General features: G+C 41.0%; 1 protein-coding gene across 1 annotated transcript in view; it reads right to left on the bottom strand.

Annotated features, from left to right (window-relative positions):
- The window catches only part of GNPTAB (N-acetylglucosamine-1-phosphate transferase subunits alpha and beta), a 144,535-nt gene that overhangs the window by 91,788 nt on the left and 25,696 nt on the right, over nucleotides 1-27,051 (bottom strand). Inside the window, exons 5-7 of the mRNA XM_077472213.1 lie at nucleotides 23,963-24,174; nucleotides 9,167-9,231; nucleotides 5,765-5,899 (exon numbers count right to left, since the gene is read on the bottom strand). Of these exons, the coding sequence (XP_077328339.1) occupies nucleotides 5,765-5,899; nucleotides 9,167-9,231; nucleotides 23,963-24,174 (412 nt within the window). The remainder of the gene's footprint in view (nucleotides 1-5,764; nucleotides 5,900-9,166; nucleotides 9,232-23,962; nucleotides 24,175-27,051) is intronic.

Genomic DNA, 27,051 nt, shown 5'->3' with positions numbered 1-27,051 from the left:
GAGCATTTGCCAAAGCGGAAAAGGAGGGCCCTTGGCTCCTTACTCTTCCTGGACTGTGGTAGCAAGGTGCTCTTCCCACCTGTGACATTCTTAATAATGTCATCCAATGAGACTCCAAAAATCCACTCAGCAAGGAAGGGTAGATCCATCAAGGCTTTCTTAGATGCCTGGTCAGCAGACCAGCATTTCAACCAAATCAGGCGCCGCAGCACCACTGCTGACACTGATGCCCTGGAAAATAGGAGAAGCATATCCAGGGCCGCGTCACAGATGTACTTAAAGCCGTGCACGAACTGGTCTGCCAGTTCCACGCAGACACCTTTGCACCCGCACACCGCCTCCACCCTGGCAGCGAACGTTTCAAGGACCGCCAACAAAGTGTCCAAAGGCACTGCACTGTTTGGAGATGAGCCGGTTGCAATTGCAGGGAGTTCTGGGGAAGAAACATCAGTTTCTGAAGCCAAGCCGACCCACCCTGTCTGCCACCCTTGGGGACAGGTGCTCAATCACACCCTCCTAGCTGCTGCAGACAGAGGGGCCCCCACCGCAGGCGACCGAGTGCTGCGCTGTGGGCAGAAAAAAAAAAACTGAGCTGCAGGAAGCAGGCTGAGGGGTTATTACATGTTTTTCACATGTATTACATGCTCTGCCTAGTCCTCTCCTGAAGGTGGCGTAATAACCCTACGGTCAAGATTACTGAAACTGTCCGTCAATGAACAAAAGACAAAGAAAAATTGCACAGATAATCAAATACCACCAAAAGAAAGCTCTATTTGGGGGGAAAAAAAATTATAAAAATGTCATTTGGGTACAATGTTGTATGACTGCGCAATTGTCATTCAAAGTGCATCAGTCCCGAAAGCTGAAAATTGGTCTGGCTAGGAGGGGGGTTTTAAGTACCCGGTAAGCAAGTGGCTAGAGATAAGGACAGGAAACTGAGGCTACAATTTGCACAGGCTCATCAAAATTGGACAATAGAAGATTGGAAAAATGTTGCCTGTTCTAATGAGTCTTGATTTCAACTGTGACATTCAGATGGTAAAGTCATAATTGGGGGATATTTTCTTGGCACTCTTTTTGCCCCTTAGCACCAAGTAAGCATAGTTTAAATGCCACGGCCTACCCGAGTATTGTTGCGGACCATGTCCATCCCTTTATGACTACAGTTTACCATCTTCTGATGGCTACTTCCAGCAAGATAATGCACCATGTCACAAAGCTCAAATCATCTCACCACTGGTTTCTTGAACATGAAAATGAGTTCACTGTACTCCAATGGCCTCCACAGTCACCAGCTCTCAATTTAAAAGAGCAGTGGCCATCAACCCTGTCCTCAGGGCCCACCAACAGGCCAGGTTTTAAAATTAAAGATATGTTGGTATTGCGCTGTCCCTATATTAAATAACCCTCCGAGGGTGATAAGTATAATGTCTAGTTACATAAATCAATAGTGTAATATAAAAATATATATCTATAAATGTCTACTGAATAGTATCAAAAAGTGCAAAGTGCTACATTAAATAAAATAAAATAAACACACCACAAAGGTGATAGAATCCAAATAAATGAAAATCAAGTGAACAAAGGTAAGTAACTAAAAACAGTCTCTTAAAAAATTACTATTTTGATAAAGTGCAGAAAAAATGCAAAAAAAAAAAAAAAAAAGTAAAAGTAAACGCACTACAGAGTCAATTGAAAACCTCCACGGAAACACAACTGCTTCAATTGAGTGCAAAGCCAAAAAACAGTGGATTGATCATAAAGTGCCAAGTGCGTCTTATAAATGTGCAAATAAGTAAACACTCTCCAGAGGTGATATAAGTGAACCACCCTAATAATAAACAAATGATATACAAGAAAATAAGAAAGAGTATACCTAGACCAAAAAGAGGGTACCCTCTCCTGATCACATGGGAATAAACTTTAGAATAAACAAAAAATATATATAGTAGTAAACGCACTACAGAGCCGGCTGTAACATACGTTATATCAGAATGAATCCAGCCTCTAGGCCAGGTTTTATGTATTAACTTGGGGAGATACAGACCAGAATACTACAATCACTGAGCAGCAAATTATATCACATGCGATGTACTTCAGTTATCTTGCAGACCTGGCCTGTTAGTGGGCCCTGAGGACAGGGCTGATGACCACTGAAATAGAGCACCTTTGGGATGTAGTGGAACGGGAGATTTGCATCATGAATGTGCAGTCAACAAATCTGCAGTAACTGCAAGATGCAATCATGTCAATATGGACCAAAATCTCTGAGGAATGTTTCCAACACTTTGTTGAATCTATGCCACGTAGAATTAAGGCAATTCTGAAGGCAAATGCAGGTCCAACCCACTACTAGAAAGGTATACATAATAAAGTGGCCTGTGAGTGTATATAAATCATATAACTAAACAAAACACCACACGATCCAATAAAGAATCAAAAAAAGCGGTCGGACCTTTTCTTACTGGCCAATAAGACCACTCACCACTTTGATAGGCCAATAATAAAGAAAGAACCTGGAGAAAACAGTTTAATACTGTTAAAAGATTTCAGTATTTGCATGTTACAATGTCCTAAGACTAGGAGCTTGGACTTTACAAGCCGACATTAAAAGTATATTATTACAGTATATTAATGAACGAATAGTTTAACGGCACGGTTCATTTAGGGTAACAGCTGTCTGTTCTCCTGCAAATCAAACTGGGAAATTTCTATTAAGCCGACAGCCAGTTCTAGGCAATCACACTTACAGCCGGGTGTGGAGGGTACAAGGAAAAACCTCAAATGCCCAAGGACTTTAACTAGTGAATTAACTGAGGGACTTCATCCGATTGAATTATTCTGATCACGATATTACCACATTTATTTGTTTCATTTTATGGCAGGTTAAGTGGCAATTGGCTGTATAGTGAATCAAAAATGAAGGTGAAAACCTAATTATTTTCTCAGATAGTCTGTGCAGGTCCAGAGCAAGCCTTCTAATTCTTCCTTTGCAATATGTGATAATTAAATGAGAATGTGACCCGTTTCTTTAGAACACAGACTGGCTGAGACTAATCTTTTCCTACAACAATTATATACCTAAAGCCCAGTGTGTATTATACTTTATTAAAGTGGAACTGTACAGCCCATGCTTATAATAAAAATATTTTGTAGGATGCTGATGTGGGTCCTATTGAGGACTGGATAGGACCCAAATTATTCAAATTCCCTCAAACCTACTGAGAAGCTCACCCATCTACAGTACTTCTACTTCATTATACCCATTTGATGCCAGTTAAGTTAGGAAGATTTAACCACTTCCCGCCCACCATACATATATAAACATATTTGGAAGGAAAGGGGGGATATCTCAGTCATTGCTGCAGCAATTATCAAGACAAATTTCTTATGGCGGTGATACCCGGCATAAGGGGGTCCCCACCACCCAACAACCTTTACTGGGATCTTCCATGCAATCGGGGAGCCCGCTAAAGAACGAGACCCTTGGGAACCTTGTGAAAACATCAGATCATACCGATTTCTTTAATAGTCCATAAAGAGGATCTGTCATGGCCTATGCTATCACGAGCAATGTTGTTCATCCCTTGTGATAGCAAAAAAGTTGCTAAAACAATTAAAAGGTACATATATAACAAAAAAATAAATAAACCATAAAGCGCTCCTGTGAAAATGCAGAGAGAGAAAAATTTTAGCACCAGATTTCCTGTGTAACACTAAACTGGTAACCTTTAAAGCTTTTAAAGTATCACCTATGGAGATTTTTAGGTACCATAGTTTGACACTATTCTACGGAAAGATGCAATTAGACCCTTGGCTATGACTGCTGGGTCTTTAAAATTAAACATTTATCTATGTTCCATTTTGCATGACATATTGTTCACTGCCAAGATAATAGATAAGGTAGATCCAAGCTAGTGTGCCTACCTTACAATAGAAAGCAGAGATTAATGGAACACTCCTGTGTTAGAAAACAATGACCCAAAGGTTTCTCAAAAAAATTTCAGAAGATTTGGGCAGGCAGAATTGATGTTGATTACTTGCAGTTTTTTTTACTTGATTCTGTACCAGTGGCTCTTACGTGTTTAAGTATGATGTACTCAGGTTGCAGCGTCATATACTCGTTTATGATCTGTTATCTCTAAGGATATTGCTCAAAAAATATCACTATGTTTGAGATAGCACACAACACTTTAGGTTTTCATAGTTTCTCTACTAATTATACTCTAATTATTTAGGCTTTCTTATATTATGTTAAACATATTCCTGAGAACATTCTGTGATTAGGTCTCATTTTATTGGTCTTCCGGAGTTTGATAACTTGACAATTGTCTATTGTAATACATTCCTTTTGTGTATGCTACATTGCAGAGACTGTTATATATTACTTTGACTGAATACGTACAACATAAGTGTGTGGCTTTTGTCAGCTATGATGTTGTTAATTTAAGGCTATTTTAATACTAAGAACCTTTTTGAATAAAAAAAAAAAAGTGGAACTGTACAAATGAAAAGAGAAGTCCACCTTTACTAACTACTTATGTACTTTAAGTACTGCGAGATACAGCGCTGCCTTATAACAGAAGGCAGTTAAAGTTAGTCAGGTTGAAAAAAAAAAAAGACACAAATCCATCTAGTTCAACCAACAGAAAAAACAAACAGATAAAATAAATAAATAGAAAATCTCCATATACAGAATCCTACACCAACAGTTGATCAATAGGAGGGCAATAGGCTATAGCTTCCAATTCACACTGATGCCGTGCAGAATTTTCAGCGATTCCTGCGCGTTTCCTGCGACACATCACATTCGCACTTCGTTCATGGGAAACGCTATTACATTAACAACACCCCAAAAACAGTTCACAAAATGCAGTGATTGACTGAATAAGATTGCATGGGTGTAGACACCCATACGATCCGATTACAGTGTGGAAAAAAAAAAGATGCATACACTTTTTTTGTGTAGATGTGGTGAGATTTGAGCCAAACAAAATGAATGGGCTCAAATAGCACTGAAAAAAAAAATGCATTTTTGAACAGGAATGCTGTGTGATTCCTCTCCAAATCACATGCAGTTCCCTGCACTGCATCAGTGTGAATGGGGACTAAAGCATGAGCTAACTTGCTCCAGCAGGGGAAAAATAAGTATATCATGTTTGTTATTTTAATTAGAAAAATTTGCATTTACATAAATGTATGTATGTATGTATGTATGTATGTATGTATGTATGTATGTATGTATGTATGTATGTATGTATGTATGTATGTATGTATGTATGTATGTATATATATATATATATATATATATATATATATATATATATATATATATATATATATATATATTTTATGCATTTATCACGTTAACATTTCTGTGTTATCAAGCTCCTGCTGCCAATAAGTTGCAGAGCTGATCAGTGTATTCTGACAGCGGAGGAGTCCACTTGACTGCTTGGATATCAGAATACAATGACATAACAGGAAGGATTCCCACATCCACCTCGATTGTGTGGATCGGGAAAATTGGTCAGTTTTACTCCTAACAAGAGTGCCCTAAACATATGTCTTATTGCTCTACAGCCAATGCTCTTGATTTATCAAGCACTAAATCTTGGATCCAATCTATGTAACAGCTCCTATAGGCTATAGGGGTGGAACCACTATAAAATGTCTGCTGCTTCTGGTAACATCTAGAAAAATGCAAAAACAGGAAGCAGATTTGTTTGCAAGTACATATATTTTCATAAAATGTATAGCTTACTTGTTTAATCTTGGATGATAAGCTCCCAGGTAGTTTTGACTTCAGCTGATTTGTGTCCTTAAACGTTGCTGGGAATCCACTTAGAAAAACCAAGTCGTGCATAACCACCAACCCGGGGGCTTCTTTATCTGTAGTCTGTATGAAGAAGACAATACATCTGATGAACCTGGCAGTGCAGTTCATGAGCGTTCAGTAACCATAGTTTATAAGCTGGTGTAGTGCCTCCTGTTGGTATAGATAGTTCATTCTTCTCTAATGCATATCATGATGGGAGATTGTCCTAAACCCCTCACTACATCTGGGGAAACCGGTCACGCAGATTTGCACTATCCAATATTTTGGATGGGAAGCTTCACCTGCACAAAACATTTGTGTGTTATCAGGCTCCTGCTGCCATGAAAGTCCAGGTCACAAATTGTACCCCCATAAAACTTATATTGGGCACCTGGTAGGCCATTGCTAAATACAGCAATGCAAACACCAGTGACAAAATGATTTCAGATTAGGGGTTATAATATTTCTGTACCTTTGTCATCCCTAGTGATTTTTTCCCTGTTCTAATGAATAAACCCATAACATATATCATCAGATATACTAAAAGGCCTCAGTTTTAGTAGGGCAGTGTAAAGAGGATCTCTAATGTGGGAAATAAATCAATCCACAATCATTTCACAGCTAACCCGATTCCAGTAAATTGAAATCTGCACAGAGCAGCCTCAATCCTCCTCTTCTGTGTTGCCTGCCGGAGCTCCTAGCTACTCCCGCTTCCAAGTACCCCAGCCTTTGCTAAGGGGAGTACTCTGCGTCCATTGACACAGACGTCAGGGAAGCCTAGCATGTCTCCAACTAATCTCCTACCACTTCCATCAGCTCATTCCCCACAGTTATAACCTTTTGTACCACCTGCCCCACCCTATTAGATTGTAAGCTCTTCTGAGCAGGGCCCGCTTAATCATCTTGTATTTTATTGTATTATAACTGTATTGTCTCCTTTTTATATTGTAAAGTGCTGTGTAAATTGCTGGCGCTATATAAATCCTGAATTATAATAACAACAACATCAGGGCTTTGCCCAATCCCCTCGCCCTGCCGCTCCCTCATAACAGAATTGGACTCACAGCAGCAGGAGCCAATGGCTCCCACTGCTATTAATCTGGCCTGTAAGGAGGGAGAGAGTGAAGAGAGCCATTGCTCTCATGCATATCGCTGGATTGAGATTGGGCCTCATCCCCACTGGGGCTGGGGGACCACGTTAGCTCGTTTTAGCAGCGCTTTAGTGCTGTTTAAGCACTGTTTTTGCGGCCGCTAGTTGTGGCACTTCCAGATCACTTTTCAGGTGCTGCCCTTCATTTCAATGGGCAGGGATTTGTGGGAGCGCTAAATACATTGCTCCCAAACTGCCCCAAAGATGCTGCTTGCAGGACTTTTCCTAACGTCCCACAAGCACACCGCCCCAGTGTGAAAAGTCACATTGCAATGAATGGGAGGCGGTTTTCAGGAACTTTGCAAGTGTTATTTCTAGCGCTAAAATGCCTGGAAACCACCTCAGTGTGAATGAGGTCTTAAGGTAAAAAGCCTTAAAGGCAATGTTCATCCTTGGATCATGTTACATGTTCCGGCTCCTGCCACCTATCTTCCCGATACCTCCCTCCCTACACCCGCTGTCGCAATTTAAAAACAGCGTGGTGGTGCGGGGCTCCACCTACACAACTGCATTATTCATTCACAGACTTCTGTAAATGAATGAAATACAAGTACTGTCGACCACCATGGCCAATAGCTCGTAGTTCAATGATTCTTTCTGCAATTCGGTGACTGCCTGCCCTTATCAGAGGTACAGGCAGATAGTGTATTGAGAGTTTGAAGGGTTTTGGCATTGCATCTGCGATCAGCCGATCATGCACAAATGATGTAAAGCTTTACAGGCTCCAGTACAAAAAAGTAATAAATGCTAATTTTTCAGCTTAAAAAAAAAAAGTGCATTTATTTTTATTTATTTGTTTATATAAAAAGGTGAACTTATTTTTTAGGGCTTTAGAACCACTTTAATATTATATCAACCTGACAAGTTAACATTCTTCCCCTTCTTCCCTAATTTTTTCCTTCCGATTTTCCTATTTCTATTTTTATAACCATTAAAGAAAATGTAAACTCAACATTTCATATTCCTGATATGTGCCTGCTGTACCATATACCTGTGTGAAAAAGTCTCCTGTTCCTTGGTCCTTTGATTTCCTAATGAAAACTGACCACACTAACAGGAGAACATAACATGGCCAGTTCTCTATGGTGGGAACTCAGCCTGCTCTCCTCCAAATGATCAGTCTTGCCCTGACAACCCCCACCCTGCACAGCCTTCCACTGGGAAGATCAGTGTACTGCTGTTTCTCCTCCTCTAGCTCGTATGCAGCGGAGAACAAAGGGAATGTGATTACTTATAAAAAAAAAAAAATTAAAAAAGGAGGGGGGAAAAAAAAAAAAAGGTATTTATAATTTTTTATTTATATCTACACACACATTTTGCCTTTCATTACTATTTTAAATGTAATGGGTTGTTTTACAAGGTGAGGGTTTGCAATCACTTTAATATTTAAACTTTTTTTTTTCATAATTTTGTTTAGTGTTGCATTTAAAAGAAAGAACAAATCGAAAAAAAAAAAAATTATTTCATTTGTAAAATACCTTTGCAATACTTTGTACCATATTCTTAAAGTGTAAGTTCACCTTTACAGAAAATCTGTAAGGTGAACCTACACTGGACCCCCTCCCCATCGCACCTGGTCCCGCTAACCTGGAGTCCGGAGATCCCCCACACTGACAGATCGTATAGCCGCTGTCCAGGGATTTGAAATCCCAGCGGCTTTATCTCTTCTTCACCTGCAGTGACAGGACGGGCTAAGTGGGTTCTGATTGGTCGTGCCGACCAGTTAGAATGCTCCTAAACGTATCTCCTGATGAGATACTTTTTGGAGGTTAAGCTGTGGGGGATTTCTAAGCCAGGGACCGGTGAGGCGGCTACCCGATGTTTCTTAGCGTGTGATTGTTGCACTACAGGTGAGCGAGACTGGGTGGGGGGGGGGCAGCCCTGTGTAAGTTCACCTTACAGATTTTTCTGTAAAGGTGAACTTACCCTTTAAATTCAGTGCCATTTTAAATGGTAACAGATAGAATAAGATTTACACGTTTTATACTAACACTGATCAATGCAGAAGAAAGTGCACTTATTTTTTTTTTGACTATAGGTTGTATAAAACCTATATCTTAAAAAAAACTAAAACTAAGCATGCATCATTGTTATCATAAGTAATGACAAAGTTACTGCTGAATCAATAGGCTCATAGCAGAAATATAATATATATAAGTGGTTATGATAAACAATTTAATAATTCAAAATGTACATACCATATAAGCTCTCCAGATGGTTTCCTTGCTTGTTTCAAACAAAGCATTCAGCTGTGCAGTTTCGGCTACAGAAAGAGAAAAGAATATCACAAAAAAAAAAAATTATCAAAAAGTGTCACTAAACCCACATCATAAACAACTATCAATAAATGCTGTATTACATGCTGTTCATACTCCGTCACTAAGAGATTTGTTTTCTGTATTCTGCAAAAAACCTGGTTGATCCTGCTGCTCTCTCTCTCTACATTCTGTTCATGTCCCCAATTCAGCTAGGTATTCTGCAGCTGTGGTTGCAACTCTGCACGTGCCCAGTTTTCAGTGCGTTTCGATGAGTATTTCCTCCCTATAACATCTGTGCAGCCAATGTGACCATAGAGTCACACATGTGGGCGTATACACAGTGGTAAATGACAGTCCACTCCCTCCCTCCTCCTCCATGCCCACTAACCAGCTAAACATAATGGGGGCATAATATTACATATAGACTGATGGAGGCTTCATCTCCCTCTTATTCTAAGACACAGGCTGGAGGGGCATGGCACAGCCAGTGACTGGCAGAAATCCACCCACACCATGTTGTTGCCACAAAATAATAAAGATTTTATTTCAAATATATATTTGTATGACAATTTAAAATAGTTTATTGGTATTATTTATTTTTACTCTGTATTCCAAAGGCTGTTTTTCTTTTTTTTTTTTTTTTTTTTTACAGGGAAATGTCATCATAAAAAGGGGCACTTCAACTATCCTGATATTGACTGGGCAGAGGGGACAGCTCACTCATTAAAGGCCCGTCATTTCTTAAATGTGTTACAGGACAACTTCATGCAACAATTGCAAAGAATCTGCAACATTGGCAAAAAGAATGTTGGGACTTTATATGAAGCGCAGCCAAGAAAATAAAGATTAAAATCAGCGTGCTGATGGAGCACACATCATACTATCTTTCCTTGTTCACATACACTGGCCTTCATGATATCTTACTGAGATGGTAAGGTACATAAAAAATTTTCAGGAAATTATTTATTCATTTATTTTTCGGTTATCAGTTTTTCACTGGGTTTTTTTTTTTTTTTTGTGAGTCTTGGCACATGGATAGGTTGTATACACTTATTATAATCACTCTCTCCACAGAATATTCCCAGTTATTGGTATCCACACACTCCATTAAACATTCACTATTGGTGTTCCTCCTGCTGCTGCCCTGTGCCTCGATGTGGCCCCATCTGTGTAGCCTCAGCTCCGGGGGAGGCTCTGTTTCCCTCAAGGCAACCTCTACTTTAAATTATATTATCCTTTTACTTTTATGTAACTATAGGTAAGAGCGTTTAGTATACTCTTGCCTTTCTTTCCTTTTTGTCCAGCAAATGTTCACCTTGTAATTTTCTACCTTTTATCATAGATCATTGCACTTGTTTACTGCTCCTGATGAGTGGGAGTCCCCAAGAAACGCGTATAGCCTTAGCCTTATGCTACATCTCCAACATCATGTGATCTTGAGACTCTGCAATTAGTGATATTAATTTTATTATCACTTTTTATTTTTATTTATTTTATCTACCTTTGTTACTGATTACATGATCGTTGTTTATGAATTAATATAGTTACATTACCGTGTACCAATGTTTCTATTACCCATAGATTGGTTTTATATTTTACCATTATCAACTTAATCATGTTGTTCATGAATTATTACTACATTATTATTTTAGATTAAGATAACTACCATTCTGTATTATTTTATATTTTGTTATGAAATATGTCATTATCATGTATAATAAATTACTCAGATTCTATTGAACCATACTATCAAGTTATTTTCTTGACTTAATGTTTATATCTTTGGAGCCCATGATCACGTGATTTTAACCTCCCTGGCGGTACGAATATTTCGGATTTTAGGTGCTAAAAGCGGTACAATTATTTTGCATGAAAATTTGGCGTTTTATATTGTAGTCCTGTAATTCTTAGCAATAACTCACTTAAATCTGTCCAAACCAGAGTCTAGCAGACATCCCGGGTATGATAAAGTTTGAAAAATTAAATCACAAATTATAATATAATAATTATAAATAATTGTACCAAATAATAATATAACAATAATAAAAATTATTCAATAATGTAATCAAATCAAAAACACTGAAATTTGCTCAGTTGCAGAATTGTCACTGTCATTACTTTTCAGTATTTGATGACGGATCTCCCCACAAATCACTATCGCTCAATTCTGCGAGTGATTCTAATTTATTATCGCCGTTTTCTAGCTGGTCTAAAATCATTTTTGATGTAAAGGGACAGTTTTGGTTGCTATGGATAATCTCCAGTTTCCAGGCATAAAGAACAGTTTTTATAATATAAAACTGCATGCAGAGCACTGGGCAGACCACTAGGGACAAAGGGGGTGTGAAATTATTACATACAGCAATGTAATCTGCAAGATTACATTATACTGTATGTATACTGTGCGTTTCACTTTTTGAATTTGGCACTGATCTCCATCCCCATGCGTCGCAACGCTCGCAGGGAACGGAGATCGGCTCCATGATGAATCGAGTGAAGGACGAGCCGCTCGTACAGTGCGGGGACATCGCTGGATCCAGGGAACAAGGTAAGTAAGCGTCCTCCTGCATTCAGCGATGCGGTCCCGAGTCTGGCTCGGGGTTACCGCTTTTGGTATAAAAATTCCACCCCGAGTCAGACTCGGGAATACCGCCAGGGGGGTTAATTTTTATTTTCTTAGCTGTGCTTCATATAAAGTCCCAGCATTCTTTTTGCCAATGTTGCAAATTCTTTGCATATAACCGGGATGGAGGTAGATGAATTTACCCATTTGTTACCTCATATAAAGTCCCACTAACCCCGTCCCCTCTTTTCTTCCCCTTCATGTAACAATTGATGGATTCTCCGACTAGATCTATTAAATACGAACGATTCAAGTCTGATCTCAGATGTGGAAATACACAAGATGATCCCATTGAGTGTAAATCATAGTTAAAGGAGGCACAAGGGTAGCACAAGAACACAAAAATTTCAAAACGAGCAAACTTTTCTGAACTGTGCGCAATACTACAAGACATCAATTGGGACAAAATCCTAGAAACATTGAAAGAAAAATGGGAATGCTTTAGGAACATATTAAACAAAGATATCACACAGTGCTTTCCAATGGGCAATATAGAGGAGCGAAGGTTAAACCTAGGTAACTAAACCGTAACATAAAAAGTCTTATTATAGAGAAACAAATGGCCTTTAAAAAATATAAAGTGGAGGGGTCATTTTAACACCATAAGGAATACAATAAGAAATTTAAGAATGCAATCAGGATGGCTAAAATAAAAAAAAGACTGTAAGAGACAGAGGAAAGCAAAAAAAAAAAAAAATCCCAGTATTTTTTTTTTTAGATATATTAACCACCTCCTGCCTGCGCTATAGCCGAAAGACGGCTACAGTGCAGGCTTTAATTAATCCATTTTTATCTTCCCGAGATCAGAGCGTGCTCTTGCCCAGTGAGTCAATGAGACTCGCTTGATCACAGAACCGATCCCGGCCCCTTACCACGTGATCAGCTGTGATGTAATCAGAAGATCGGTAATCTGCTTCTTTTTTTCCCCCTCATGCTGGCAGCGTGAGGGAAAAAAAAAAAAGCCGATCACTGGCTTCTGTCAGAGGCAGAGCCACCGCCACCTCATCTGTCCCCACCAGTGCCACATATCAGTGCATTTCACTGCTGCCCATCAATGCCCACCAGTGCCACCTATGAGTGCCCACCAGTGCCACCTATCAATGCCCACTAGTGCCTCATCATCAGTGTCACCTATCCGTGTCACCTACCAGTGCCCTTCAGTGCCACCTTATCATTGCCCATCAGTGAAGCCTATTAGTGCCAATCAGTGCAGCCCATCAGTGCATATCAATGAAGGAGAAAATTTACCCGTTTTAGGAATTTTATAGCAAACTATAAATACATTTTTTTAAACATTTTCAGGGGTTTTTTTCGTTTTTTTTTTTTTAACAAAGAATAAAAAACCCAGCAGTGATTAACCACTTCGCATCCAGGCCAATTCTGACACTTCGCTCCTACATGTAAAAATCATTTTATTTATTTTTTGCTATAAAATTACATAGAACCCCCAAACATTATATAGGTGCTTTTTTTTTTTTTTTAGCAGAGACCCTAGACAATACAATGGCAGTCATTTCAACTTTTTATGTCACACAGAATTTGCGCAGCAATCTTTCAAACGCTTTTTTTTTTTTTTAAATAAAACATTTTCATGCTTTAAAAAAAAAAACAAAAAAAAAAAACAGTAAAGTTAGCCCAATTTTTTTGCATAATATGAAAGATGAAGTTACGCCGAGTAAATAGAAACCTAACATGTCACGCTTCCCAATTGCAAATGCTCATGGAATGGCGCCAAACTTCGGTACTTAAAAATCCCCATAGGCGACGCTTTCAAAATTTTTACTGGTTACATGTTTTGAGTTAGAGGAGTTCTAGGGCTAGAATTATTGCTCTCGCTCTAACGTTCGCGATGATACCTCACCTGTGTGGTTTGAACACTGTTTTCATATGTGGGCGGGACTTACGTATGTGTTCGCTTCTGCGTACGGGGACAGGAGCGCTTTAAAAAAAAAATTATTTTGACACTTTAAAAAAAAAAAAATTGATCACTTTAATTCCTATTACAAGGAATGGAAACATCCCTTGTAATAGGAATATGACATGACAATGACCTCTTTACAGTGAGATATGTGGTCAATAAGACTCCACATCTCACCTCTAGGCTGGGAAGTCTAAAATAAAAAACGATCCTGGCTTCCCAGCCGAGGCGGCGCCGTTTTTTTGAATGCAGAGGCCGGGCATGAGGTCATAACATCGTGCCCAGCCTCTGACAATCATAGAGACTCCGGCGACCATCTGGTCCACCGGAAATCTCTATGGTCTACATCCGTGGCCAGCGGATCCTCTCTCCCACTCACTAATTGCTGCGGTGAGTTGGTAGAAGCACCAGTGGGCGGCAGGAGGGGGGGCGCCGCCCATAAGAATGATCAAGCAGCGGAACAGCCACTATGATCATTCTTATGGTGTAGGGAATTGCGGGCTAAAAATGCAGATATCTGAATGATGTCTGTAGCTTCAGGCATCATTCAGATATACCACCACAAAGTTGAGGCCATTATATGACGGCCTGCCGACGGCAAGTGGTTAAAGAAGTCCAGCCTGAGCTTTTTAGGCTGGGTTCCTCCTATGGATCACAGGAGTGCAGTTGGTTTTGCAGTCCTGTGACCCGTTTTTAGTGGAGTGGTCTGAAGTCCGCTCTCCGCTGACGTCAATGCAATCAGTCGAGGCATCGCGTCATCCCGACTTAGGAAGTCTGGATCCACCAGCTGCCTTGACTGATGGCAGTCTCAGCGAGCCGCTGAGACGGCCGCTCCCTGTCCCTCCACAGCTCAGCGCTTCAGTAAGTGTGGAGGAACAGAACGGGAGATATACTGACTGACAGTCAGCAGCTCTCCGCTCGGAAAGCTGTAAGAACTAAACCATTGGTGGTGTTAGGTGGCTCGGTTCTCAATGCAGAGACGCCGAGGGACAAATGCAGCATCGCTCTGATGCTGCATCCACCTAAGTATGAATTGCAAAAAATAAATAAAAAACATACTACTACTTTTAAATACCACCAAAAGAAAGCTCCATTTGTGTGAAAAAAAATTATGAAAATGTAACTTGGGTCCAGTGTTGCATGACCACGCTATTGTCATTCAAAGATTGACAGCACTGAAATCTGAAAATTGGCCTGAGTAGGAAGGGGGTTTAAGTGCCCAGTAAGCAAATGGTTAACAGTAAAAAAGCAAGGTCAGAGTGTACTGCCTACATAAAAGACGAAGGGAGGATGGTTACAGATGACACAGAGAAGGCAACTGTACTAAATGCTTTGTCCGCCTCAGCTTTTACACATGTAAAGGAGGGGTATACCGACCACAACAGTATTGTTAGTAACATCACAGGATGTACCCTTGTGGCTAACAGAGGCTGGAGTATTGAAAAACTTAACACAAATAAATCACCAGGACTAGATGGCTTACACCAGAGAATTCTCAAAGAACTCAGCAAAGGTTCAGCCGGACCACGAGTATCAATCCAGGTGGACCAGACTTTGTGAACCTTCTTGGGACAGTCTCTGCTCTAGTAAATCAGTTTGTACAATGGTAGAACTGCATTAACTGCAGACACCCAACTAGAGAGCGCCAGCAGATTAGGCTGCTTCCATCTAGAATCTCCCTATGTGCATAATAAATTGTAAAGAATAGACATAACTTCTTTGCGTGCAGAGGCTACAATATCTTCCATAATGAGTGGATAGCCGGGCATTGTCACACCATATGAAAAAAGGTTCCAGTAGAGGAAACACAACGTGTACAGGTAGAACTAACCTGTGGGTAACCTCTGAGGGGTATAATACACCCTATGAAGGAACTTCAACTGAATGAAGCGGTCCCTACCTAGCTGAAATTATTGTCCCTATGTAAGAGTCTACAGTCCTCCCAGTCATCAGTTGTGAGCTCCATTATATCAGTTTTCCACCTGTCAAATGTCCTACTAGAGGTGTGAACATATGAGTCTGACAAATTAAGATATAAGGAGGATAGGAGTTTGTCCAACAACTTTGATGTCATGTTTATAGGTTCTTAACGTGGCATAACTGAAAATAGCGGAAGGATATATCTAGGGGCAGAGCAAAGGTATCCCTCAGGTCATCAAAGGAGGAGACTCTCCCCTCCTTTATAACATCTTTTAAGGTCATAATGCCCTTGGCTGCCCATAGTTGAGGCTCCGGGATCTGAGTGAGGGGGTCTCAGCTGGGGATTACCCCATAGAGGGATATGAGGCGAGAAAGGGCCCTCTGTCCTATAAATTCCCCTAGCCTGTACCCACACCCGAAGCGTTGTCCAGTGACCCGCTGGTGTGCCCTAGGTCCCCTGTAGACTAGGTTAGTCAATGCTGCGTAGAAGTCTAGCAGGGCCATCTCAAGTGTGACTGCCGGGTTTTGGGTAGACTGGCTGAACCACCAGAGAACCTTAACCAGCACAGTAGTATCATTGCAGGTTGGGGAGGGCAAGACCCACTTGAGAAAGGGGTAGTTGAAGGGTTGGCCAAGCTAATCTAGGAATTTTACCCGCTAATACAAATACAGTAATACTATTCAACCTGACAAAAGTTGCCTTAGACACAGGCACTGGGGTATTCCTTAAAAAAAAAGAAAAGAAAGAAATTTCGGTACATAAAAGCATCTTAACCAAATTTACCCTACTCACAGGTGACAATGGCAAAGTGCGCCAGATCTGACATTTACAAGCAAATTGGGGGATCAGGGGCACTAGGTGTTCCTCTAGGTAGGCATCCAATTTAATCCTCACTCTTAATCCCAAAAATGTGAATTCCTCTACCCACTGCAGTGGCGTATGTTTAACTCCACCCGAGACCAAGGGACGAAGAGAAAAAAAATTACTGATTTCCCCCAATTAATAGGGACCCCCAAAAAATGACCACACCGTTCTATGATATCCAATGCAGTTCGTATGGATGAATCTGCATCCTGTAGATACAGAAGCGCATCATCTGCGTAAAGTGATAGTTTGGAAAACAGTACCTACATTAGTAATCAGAATGGGTTTACGAAAGGTTGTTCATGACAGACCAATCTGTTAATCCACAAGGAAGCGTGCCGACATCTAGATAGTGGAAGGCCTGTGGATGTGGTGTAGCTGGATTTTGCAAAAGCATTCAATACAGTTCCCCATAAACGCTTAATCTACAAACTGAGGTCTGTAGGCATGGACCATAGGGTTTGTTCTTGGGACACCTGCACCTTGGGTGGGCATCTACATGGCAAATGAGGTTTAATGCGGAGAAATGTCAAGTGATGCGCTTGGGGGCTAAAAACAAACACAAACTACTCACTAGGGGAGAACCTCTGGGCCAATCAAGGATGGAGAAAGATCTTGGGGTCCTGGATGAAGACAGACTGAGCAATAGCATGCAATGTTAAGCTGCAGCTAGCAAAGCCAGCAGACTATTGGCTTACATGAAAATGGAATTTACTCCAGAGATAAAACTATAATCCTGCCACTTTATAAAACTCTGGTTCGGCCACATCTGGAGCATTCCATCCAGTTCTGGACACCAGTCCTCAGGAAGGATGTGCTGGAGTTGGAGACAGTCCAGAGAAGGGCAACAAAATGAATAAGGGGACTGGAGGACTTCAAGTACAAGGAACAAGCACTATTCTCTCTGGAAAGGAGATATAATAGCAATATACAAATACCTCAATGGGTATCCCAACGTAGGGAAAATACGTTTCAGTCTCAGGGAGCGTAAGAGGACACAGGGCCACACAATGAGATTGGAGGAGAAGCAGTTTATCCTCAAGCTGCGTAGGGTTTTTTTTACTGTCAGGGCAATAAGGATGTGGAGCTCTCTTCCACAAATTTGTGGTGTCAGTGGGGAGTATGGATATTTTTAAAAGACTTTTGGACGTGCATCTTAGTTAACACAACATACAGGGTTATGGGAAATGATTGATTATCGACTCTGACAAGCAGACACCTACACAGGTTGACCTGGATGGACTATTGTCTTTTTTTTTAACCATACCTACTATGTAACCAGCAGCAGAGGACTAGAAGCTTTTCCTGCTTCCTCCTGGGTCATGTGACAGCTGTATATCGATTAGGAAAACGTTACTTAGATGGGGTTTTTTTCATTAAAAGAATTGCAGTGCCATCAACCACATACAGAAATCGAGGGGATAATTTCAATTAAACAGTGTGTTTTTAGTATCACTTTTAAGTGATTTTATTTCAAAAAAAATAAAAATAAATAAAAAATAAAAAACACACAAGACTTTACAAACGTTATACATTCTGTGTAGTTGGTTTTGCACAGAGAAACCCGGATCCTCCTCTGCTCAGGCCCTTCTTTGCTGCCCCTGGCCCCTCCCCCCATCGAGTGCCCCCACAATCAGTAGCTTCCTATGGGGGCACTGGAGCCGAGTCACAGCTCCGTGTGTCCATTCAGACATGGAGCCCTGGCCCGGCCCTGCCCCGTCCCCTCACTACCGAATGGCTGACTGACAGCCGCGGGAGTCAGGAACGTCCTTCCCGATTGGCTGAGGCACCGCTGCTGTGTCTCAGCCAATCAGGAAGAGCATGCTGGAGAGCTTAAACATTTGTAGACATCGCTGGAGAGATGGGGCTCAGTAAGTAATTAGGGAGTGCTGGGGTGGCTGCTACACACAGAAGGCTTTTTATCTTAATGCATAGAATGCATTAAGACAAAAAAACTTCTGCCTTTACAACTCCTTTAAGTAAAGCATTGTTTAAAGAATATCAGAAGCCAAACATCTTTGTTCCTTTTAGAGAAGGAATGGTTAAAAGCCATGCCAGTATTTATTTGCTTCTTTTGGATGATTTACATACTTCCTGTTGTATCTCCAGGACAGGTTACAAAGAAAATCTCTTTAAAGCAGACCTCCACCCTAAAGTGGAAGTTCCACTCATCGGAACCTCCCACCCCCTCCGGTGCCCCAATTGCCACCTTTCGGGGGGGGGGTTCAGATACCTGTATAATCCAGGTATCTGCACCCACTTCCGAGAATAGCTAGCTGCAGATGCCCCCCCCCACCCCATTGTGTTCTGGGAAACACACAGTTCCCAGGACACAACTGGGACCAGTGAAGACTCGCGCATGCGCAGTAGGGAAACCGCAACGCTTCACTTCCCGATTCTCTGACAGGGAATGGCGGCGGTGGCAGCCGAGAGACGAGCAATTGCTCGTCATCTGCTGCCGACATCGCTGGACCCTGGAACAGGTAAGTGTCCAATTATTTAAAGTCAGCAGCTGCAGTATTTATAGTTCCTGACTTTTAGTATTTTTTTTTTTTTTTTTAAGGTGCAGCTCCTCTTTAAAGTGAAGGGAATTTCCCACTTCGGCTGGCCATAAGCATTCAGCAGGAACCGGCCGAGATTCAAAACATGTATGGGCAGGCTGAATGTTTCAAATTGATCAATCGATCAACTTGGGTACAACCAGCCTGCCGGATTCAATTGCAATTATTGCTAGCGGCTGCTATAGCTGTTAGCAATTATTATGGTCTTCACGTGGTGGGGACAGCTTCCACCGCCCTCCCACTGGGAAAACACAGTGTCTCGGCACGAGGGATTCCCCTGTCAGCACTGTCTGTGTTGATGGGGGCATTGTGCAAATTTCTTCCCTGCAATCAGTCTTTGAAGGGGTCTATGGCCTGCCTTAGGCTCACTCGTCATGTTACATTTTGATTGTACCATCTCCTTTAGATCTACCACTAATCACGTAGTACAAGAGCATGCCTGATTAGATGCAGATTGATTGGATGTCATAGGTAGATGCTCATATTACATAGTTTTGGTAACTCTAAAATTGATTGTACAGAAACTGTACAGGCAAATTGAAAAGTGTGTGGTGAGCATTAGTCAGTTGTCACCAGAACAGGTATCTCAATCAAAAGATTACCTTCACCTTCTGTTCAGTTAACAACCATAAAATGTTGCACTTTCCATCACTTTCTGTCCAAGTGACAATGGTTATTAAAGCAAATAGAAAGGTTGATTCTCCACAGCGGAGGCACACACAGGAATAAAAAAACAAATTGAAGTTTTAACCGTTTCCCTTCTCTATTCTGAAGTTTGGATTTGGGCTTTGGGACAATAAATTTCAGCAATGACCTACAAAAAGCATAAAAATTCTGTTTCCTCCAGCAAATGAAATCAAATGTGTACAATTAGTATTTGCAGATGCTACCTTTGCATAGCAATTCATTATACCTAACCCTTTGTCATTACATTCTGTAACAGTGATGTACAGTGCCTTGAAAAAGTATTCACACCCCTTGAAATTTTCCACATTTTGTCATGTTACAACCAAAAATATAAATGTATTTTATTAGGATTTTATGTGATAGACCAACACAAAGTGGCACATAAATGTGAAGTGGAAGGAAAACGATAAAATGGTTTTCAAATGTTTTACAAATAAATATGTGAAAAGTGTGATGTGCATTTGTATGCAGCCCCCCTGAGTCAATACTGTGTATAACCACCTTTCACTATAATTACAGCTGCAAGTCTTTTTGGGGATATCTCTAACAGCTTTGCACATCTAGAGAGTGACATTTTTGCCCATTCTTTGCAAAATAGCTCAAGCTCTGTCAGATTGGATGTAGAGCATCTGTGAACAGCAATTTTCAAGTCTTGCCATAGATTATCAATTGGCTTTAGGTCTGGACTTTGATTGGACCATTCTAACACATGGATACGCTTTGATCTAAACCATTCCATTGCAACTCTGGCTGTATGTTTAGGGTGATTGTCCTGCTGGAAGATGAACCTCTGCCCCGGTCTTAAGTCTTTTGCAGAACCTAACAACAGGTTTTCTTCTAAGATTACCCTGTATTTGGCTCCATCCATCCTCCCATTAACTCTGACCAGCTTCCCTGTCCCTGCTGAGGAAAAGCATCCCTGCAGCATGATGCTGCCACCACCATGTTTCACAGTGGGGATGGTATGTTCAGGGTGATGTGCAGTGTTAGTTTTCTGCCACACATAACATTTTGCTTTTAGGCCAAAAAGTTCAATTTTAGTCTTGTGGAAGAAGATGCTCTGATCACATATGTTTGCTTTGTCCCCCACATGGCTTCTCGCAAACTGCAAACTGGACTTCTTATGGATTTCTTTCAACAATGGATTTCTTCTTGCCACTCTTCTATAAAGGCCAGATTTGTGGAGGGCACAACTAATAATTGTCCTGTGGACACATACTCTGGATCTCTGCAGCTCCTCCAGCTTTATCACGGGCCTCTTGTCTGCTTCTCTGGTCAATGCTCTCCTTGCCCAGTCTGTCAGTTTAGGTGGACAGCCATGTCTTGGTAGGTTTGCAGTTGTGTCATACCCTTTCCATTTTCGGGTAATGGGTTGAAGTGAGATCTTCAAAACTTGCTCTGCGTATTTTGGAAGAAAAGCATGGCATCTCTTCTCTCAGGTGTGCTGGTCATACATTGCAGTTAGTTGTCAACCATGCCCTGAGGGATCCCCAGATCAGCAAGACCCTGAGGGCTGCAAAGTGCCTTGTGGAACATTTAAAAAAAAAGTGAGCTGGCCACTGCAAAGCTTAAAGCAAAGCAACAAATCGGTACCCCTGAGCATGCACTAATATATGATGTATCCGTAAGATGGAACAGTACTTTACACATGATCAGCCGCCTGCTTGAACAGAGGTGGACTGTGACTGCAGCTCTTTCCGATCCGGATGTCACACCATGAGGGAAGAACTTCCTGGATTTAAAACATGATCAGTGGAGCTTACTTGAGGAAGTGGAACAAGTCCTGAAGCCATTTGAGTGTGCTACTGTTTTCTTGAGTGGAGAGTCCTATGTGACTGCTTCCGCTCTACCTCCTCTGGTAAAAGGCCTCCAGAAATCCATACAGAGCACAATTTGCGAGACAGCAGCAGTCAAGGCTTTCCAAAGTGTTGCTGAACAGGAGATGACATCAAGATGGGAGCAGGAAACTAAATTCAGAGATGATGGAGGAGAAAATATATGTCTTATTGCAGCAGCCCTGGACCCCAGATTCCGCAAAGTAAAATTCCTGCCAGCAGAGGATAGTTTAAAAGTTCACCTCAAGGTCCAAGCTCTTGCAGTGAAAAGAAGATATGGGAAAGAGCAAACGCAACATCAATGTGAGGAACAACAGTCAGCCAGTGCAGACATGAAATTTTCAGAGAGGAGGCAAGTGTCTCTGTTGGACACTTTGCTCGGTTCAGATTCAGATGACCACCACAGTAATGGCGAGGATGACATGACTGGTCACATCTAAGATCAAGTAACCCACAGTGAAGTTGTGCGGAATGAGATACACATGTATTTTGGGGAGTAGACTATTCCAAAGGAAGAAAATCCACTGAAATGGTTGAAGGAAAATGAAAAGAGGTTTCCCATCTTGGCTATGCTGGCAAAGAGTTACTTGTCTGTGCCTGCAACATCAACCCCATCTGAAAGGCTTTTCTCAGTTGCTGGCAACATTGTGACTAAAAAAAGAGCAAGCCTAACATCAGAGCATGTTGATATGCTAACCTTCCTCCATTGCAATGCTATATAATATAGCATTGCAATGGAGTAAGTAACACAGGCCCCCAACCTTTTGCATTGTATTTATGTTGAGATGGCTGCCTTCAGGTAATCTTTGCAATGTATTGGCCATTATTTTTGCAAAGTGTTGAGCAGTGCTTTTGTTGGACTTGGCTCCTTGAAAACTATGTTACCCTTCAGGTATGTTTTACATTACAATTACAAGTAACACACCACAAAAATACTGCTCAACACTCTACAATACCACTATGTAATGATTACATAGTGTTATTGTATGTTGACCAGCATTTTTGTGGTGTTACTGTATAAACAACACTTTAGGGCATCAGGCATAATGCCATATAACTTCTGCCTAAAACTTTGCAAAAGATGCATTCTGAAGGCATTATGTGGTTTAAAGTAGTAAAGTTACCACATAATGCTTTTAGAATGCATGTTTTGCAAAGTGTTAGGCAGAATTTATATGGCATTTTCATGCCTCATGCCCTAAAGTGTTACATTTTATTTTTTGGCACTTTCTTTTTGTATATATGTTTCATGTGTTTTTGCACACAGTGTTGAGCAGCAGTGCTTTTGTTGCATTTATATGGCATTTTTGAATACTTCTGGCTCTGTATTAATGGCAATGACATTATGGCATTATTCGTGCCTGATGCTGAAGTGTTGTTTACATTTTATTTTTGGCACTTTTTTATACTGTAAAAACTTCAACCACATTGAAGTATTTTCTGGAAAAAATTTAATAAAAGTTGAAATATTATATTAGAAGTTGTACTTATTTTTTGTAAGTTATCCAAAGGATTAATTATCTAATCACAAAAAGAACACACTAGATTAAGTTAAAAAAATAAAAATAAAATAATCGTTATAGTCGATGACTAATCGAAAAAATAATAGATCGATTAGTCGACAGACAAAATAATCGTTAGTTGCAGCTCTAAAATATGGAGCAACCTATATATGTCTGAAGTTATATACCTTTAACTGCTTGAATAGCTAGGAGTGTTTTTTTGCTGAAACAACTGTAACAGCACCCCTGCCTAGAAGCACTAGGTTCAACAGTTAGATTCTGAACTACGGCACTACCTGCTTGGAGTTTGCATGTCCTCCATGTGCCTGTGTGGGTTTCCTTCTACACTCTAAAGACAAGCTGGTCGGTTAATTGACTTAGATTGTAAGCTTCTTGAGGGCAGAGACTGATGTGAATGTACAATATACATCTAAAACGCTGTATACCGGTAAATACTTGTAATAAATCAAATAAAACATATATTCTGCTGTAGGACAGTACTTCTAAAACATCACGGAAGTACACTATTATGAATGAAGTTGGTGGGTATCATGATAACTTATCTCCGAGTTTCAAAAATCTTTGCGGATGCCGTCTATGTTGGCATGTTATCTTTTCCCCAAATGACCAGTTTAGTTGAAATGGAACATTTGCTAATGTAAAAACAGGACTGTACATTCCAAAGAATCTTTATAACTGTCCATAAGTAACAACTGGGATAAAAACTGAGGATAAAAAAAAAAAGACACCAAGATGTTACAAAAAATGCTAAGGTGGAATATAAAGGCCAGGTTTAATGCAGACTATAAAAAAACGCATGCTTACCATCCTGCTGTGTGTCAAAGACAAGGACTGTAACATTAGTTGATGGATTCTTGGGTTTGGCAACATGAAATAGTGAGATCACTGCATGGAAGAAAGGTTGAGAAGACTGCAGATCCTTTAGAGTAGTATTGGGAGGAAGGGATGGATCCAGTACCAACATTGGAACCCGAATACAGTGTGTAAGAAGACACTCCAGCATCTTATCACTAGAACTGAGCAACAGATAAATTAGGCAGGAAACAACGTTAGTCTGCACAGTCATAGGCAATATATGGCTTACAGTTGTGATAGGAAACTAGCAGCTTCAAGCAGGCTTTGTTCACCCTTCATCCAAAAGAGCTCAGAGCAAAGTGAAAGGGCATAATCACTGCATGCACTTTACCCTGGAAAAATCCCATAAAAATGTTAAACTGCCTCTCTACAAATAATGATTATGAAGTAAAATGATCTATGACGAAGTTTAATGAATATTTGTTAATTTAAAAAGCATATGGATTCATTTACTAGTATGTGCATCACCTCATAATGCGCCAGTGCTTGCCTCGGGCTAGTAAAAAATGCAGTAAAAACATATCTGGGTATGAATTTATGAATAATTTTAAAAAATGGTGGCGCCTGCCTTCTGAGTCAGTACCAATAGGATATATGGGCCCTCAGTCAATGACAGCTGCTTATATGCCTGCATCTGAATGCCCTAAGAATGTCTGCATCTGATTGGATGCAGTTACTATTCACCCAACAATTTTCTGCCCAGTTCGGTGGGAGGGTGTTGACAGGGTCAATCATGGCTCAAATTTTGGCCACTTCATCAGGAACCAGATGAAATTTGCTTGTGTTTTGCCATTTTGAAGCATGGAGAAAAGCTGCCAATACAGGGGGCTCTTAGCATAGTTATCCATGCCCCTAGAGCGTATGGGAACCAATATGACCAGAGTATGGATTTCTGGATAATTAAAAAAATAGAAACATTTTTCTGCCTTAGGGGAGCGCTGGGCTGAGGGAATTAGTCCACGGAGCCAGTACTAAAAGGATGTTCTGGTGGCCCAGAGTGCATATAATTTACAAGACATCAAAGGGGGCTCTCAATAAATGACAATTATATACCTGTACCTGTTCAGACCTGCAACCACATCATCTGACAGAGGGACATTTTCCAGCACTGATTTCCTTTGTTGCTCTGAGAAGCCATGTGACTGAATACAGAGAGCTGGATAGGAAGTCCATGCTGGAAAAGGTGAAAAGGTGTGTCACAATAAACAATGGGGTTGATTTACTAAAACCAGAGAGTGCAAAATCTTGTGCAGCTGTGCATGTCAGCTTCTAATTTCAGCTTGTTCAATTAAGCTTTGACAAAAAAAAATAAAACCTGGAACCTGATTGGTTTCTATGCAGATCTGCACCAAAATTTTTGCACTCCAGTTTTAGTAAATCAACCCCAGTGTCTCCCACAAATTTTTCAGTCTGGTCAAGTATCAGAACACTTTTGCGAGGCAATGTATTATTAACACTATCTACTTAACCACTTAAAGACCGCCCACATACATTTACAGCGGCAGGGTGGCACTTAAAGTGGTGTTCCACACAAAAAATAAATGCTTAAAATTCCTAAAAAATAAAAAAAAAATTGGATTTTTTAACTCACCTCTAAATGCCTGTTGCTAGGGGTCCCTCATAGTCTGCCTCCTTCAGTGCCTGGGCTCCTGCCGTCACTTCCCCTAAGAGCAGGAAGGGCCCAGCTCTGCCCCCCTCCCTCCTGTCAGTCATCTGGGACAGGTCCCAGATGACTGTGCGGCCAATCATGGTGCGCAGTGGGTGCCCCGACTGTGAAGCCACAGCCAGGTGCCCACAGTTGCAATGCCGGCGCCGCCAAGAGGAGGGGGGGACGAGCGGGGCTTCATTCTCCCGCATCGCTGGATCCTGGGACAGGTAAGTGTCCAATTATTAAAAGTCAGCAGCTGCAGTATTTGTAGCTGCTGACTTTTCATTTTTTTTTTCTTAAGGAAAACTCCTCTTTAAGCGCAAAATCGCGTACCTGTACATGATTCCTGTTGTGATTGGATACAGCGGAGGCCAAATCAGCGGGTCCAGTGGCCGCCGCGACTCGCCAATTGTACGTAGGAGAGGCAGAATGGCGGTCTGCCTATGTAAACAAGGCAGACCACTGTTCTGTCACAGATGGAGAGAGAGAGAGAGAGAGATCTTGTGTTCCTGCTAATCAGGAGCACAGATGTCTCTCTTCCTCCAGTCAGTCCATCCTGCACAGTGTTAGAAATCACTCCCTAGGCGCACACTTAACCCTTTGATCACCCCTGATATTAACCCATTCCCCACCAGTGTCACTTATACAGGGATCAGTGCATTTTTTTTTAGCACTGATCAATGTATTGTGGACAAATCTGACCCTGTCGCAGTCCCACTAAAAAACGGCGATCGCTGCTATTACTAGTAAAAAATAAATAAAAGTCCCTAAATCAATCCCCTATTTTGTAGATGCTATAACTTTTGCGCAAACTCCACTTGTGCAGGATTTTTGGGAAGACATAACTCTGTGTATCTTTGAACTGATTCAAGTACCTATTCCGAAAACTATTAGTGTATGCCTGTTTGGCCTTGTTGACGAGGTGGTGCCTTCACGGGCACTGCGAACGATGCGGAGTATCCTGTTGTTTTATGGTAGAAAATCCATTCTTCTGCATTGGAAAAAAACAAGGGCCCCAACGGTTTCCTTTTGGAAAAATCTGGTAAACATGATGCTGCCATATTACAAACGCACATATGAGGCCAGAGGTTGTATGAAGAAATTTGATAAGGTCTGGCACTCCTGGCTTGATTCCAGCACCACTGTAGGATGAATCGGTGGGGAGTGTGATCGGGTTGAGAGTAACAGTGATATTTGCTGATGTGAACCACGGCTGATACATGACAACATGGGGAAGAGTCCTGTGGGTACCCTGTTAATACTACTCTATAGTAGGATTCAGACACTGAGTGCATAAGGGAAGTAGATATGTTTGGTTCAAGGGTTCCGGTCGGGCTGTGACTTTGGGTTCAGGGGGGGGGAAGGGGGGTGGGGGGTGGGGGTTTTTGGT

This window comes from Lithobates pipiens, unplaced genomic scaffold, assembly GCF_037356315.1.
Source record: "Lithobates pipiens isolate NorthernLeopardFrog02 unplaced genomic scaffold, aLitPip1_a1.2 Scaffold_8, whole genome shotgun sequence".
NCBI lineage: Eukaryota > Metazoa > Chordata > Amphibia > Anura > Ranidae > Lithobates > Lithobates pipiens.
Note: the sequence above shows the minus strand (reverse complement) of the source record. Positions and strands in the feature narration are given on the sequence as shown.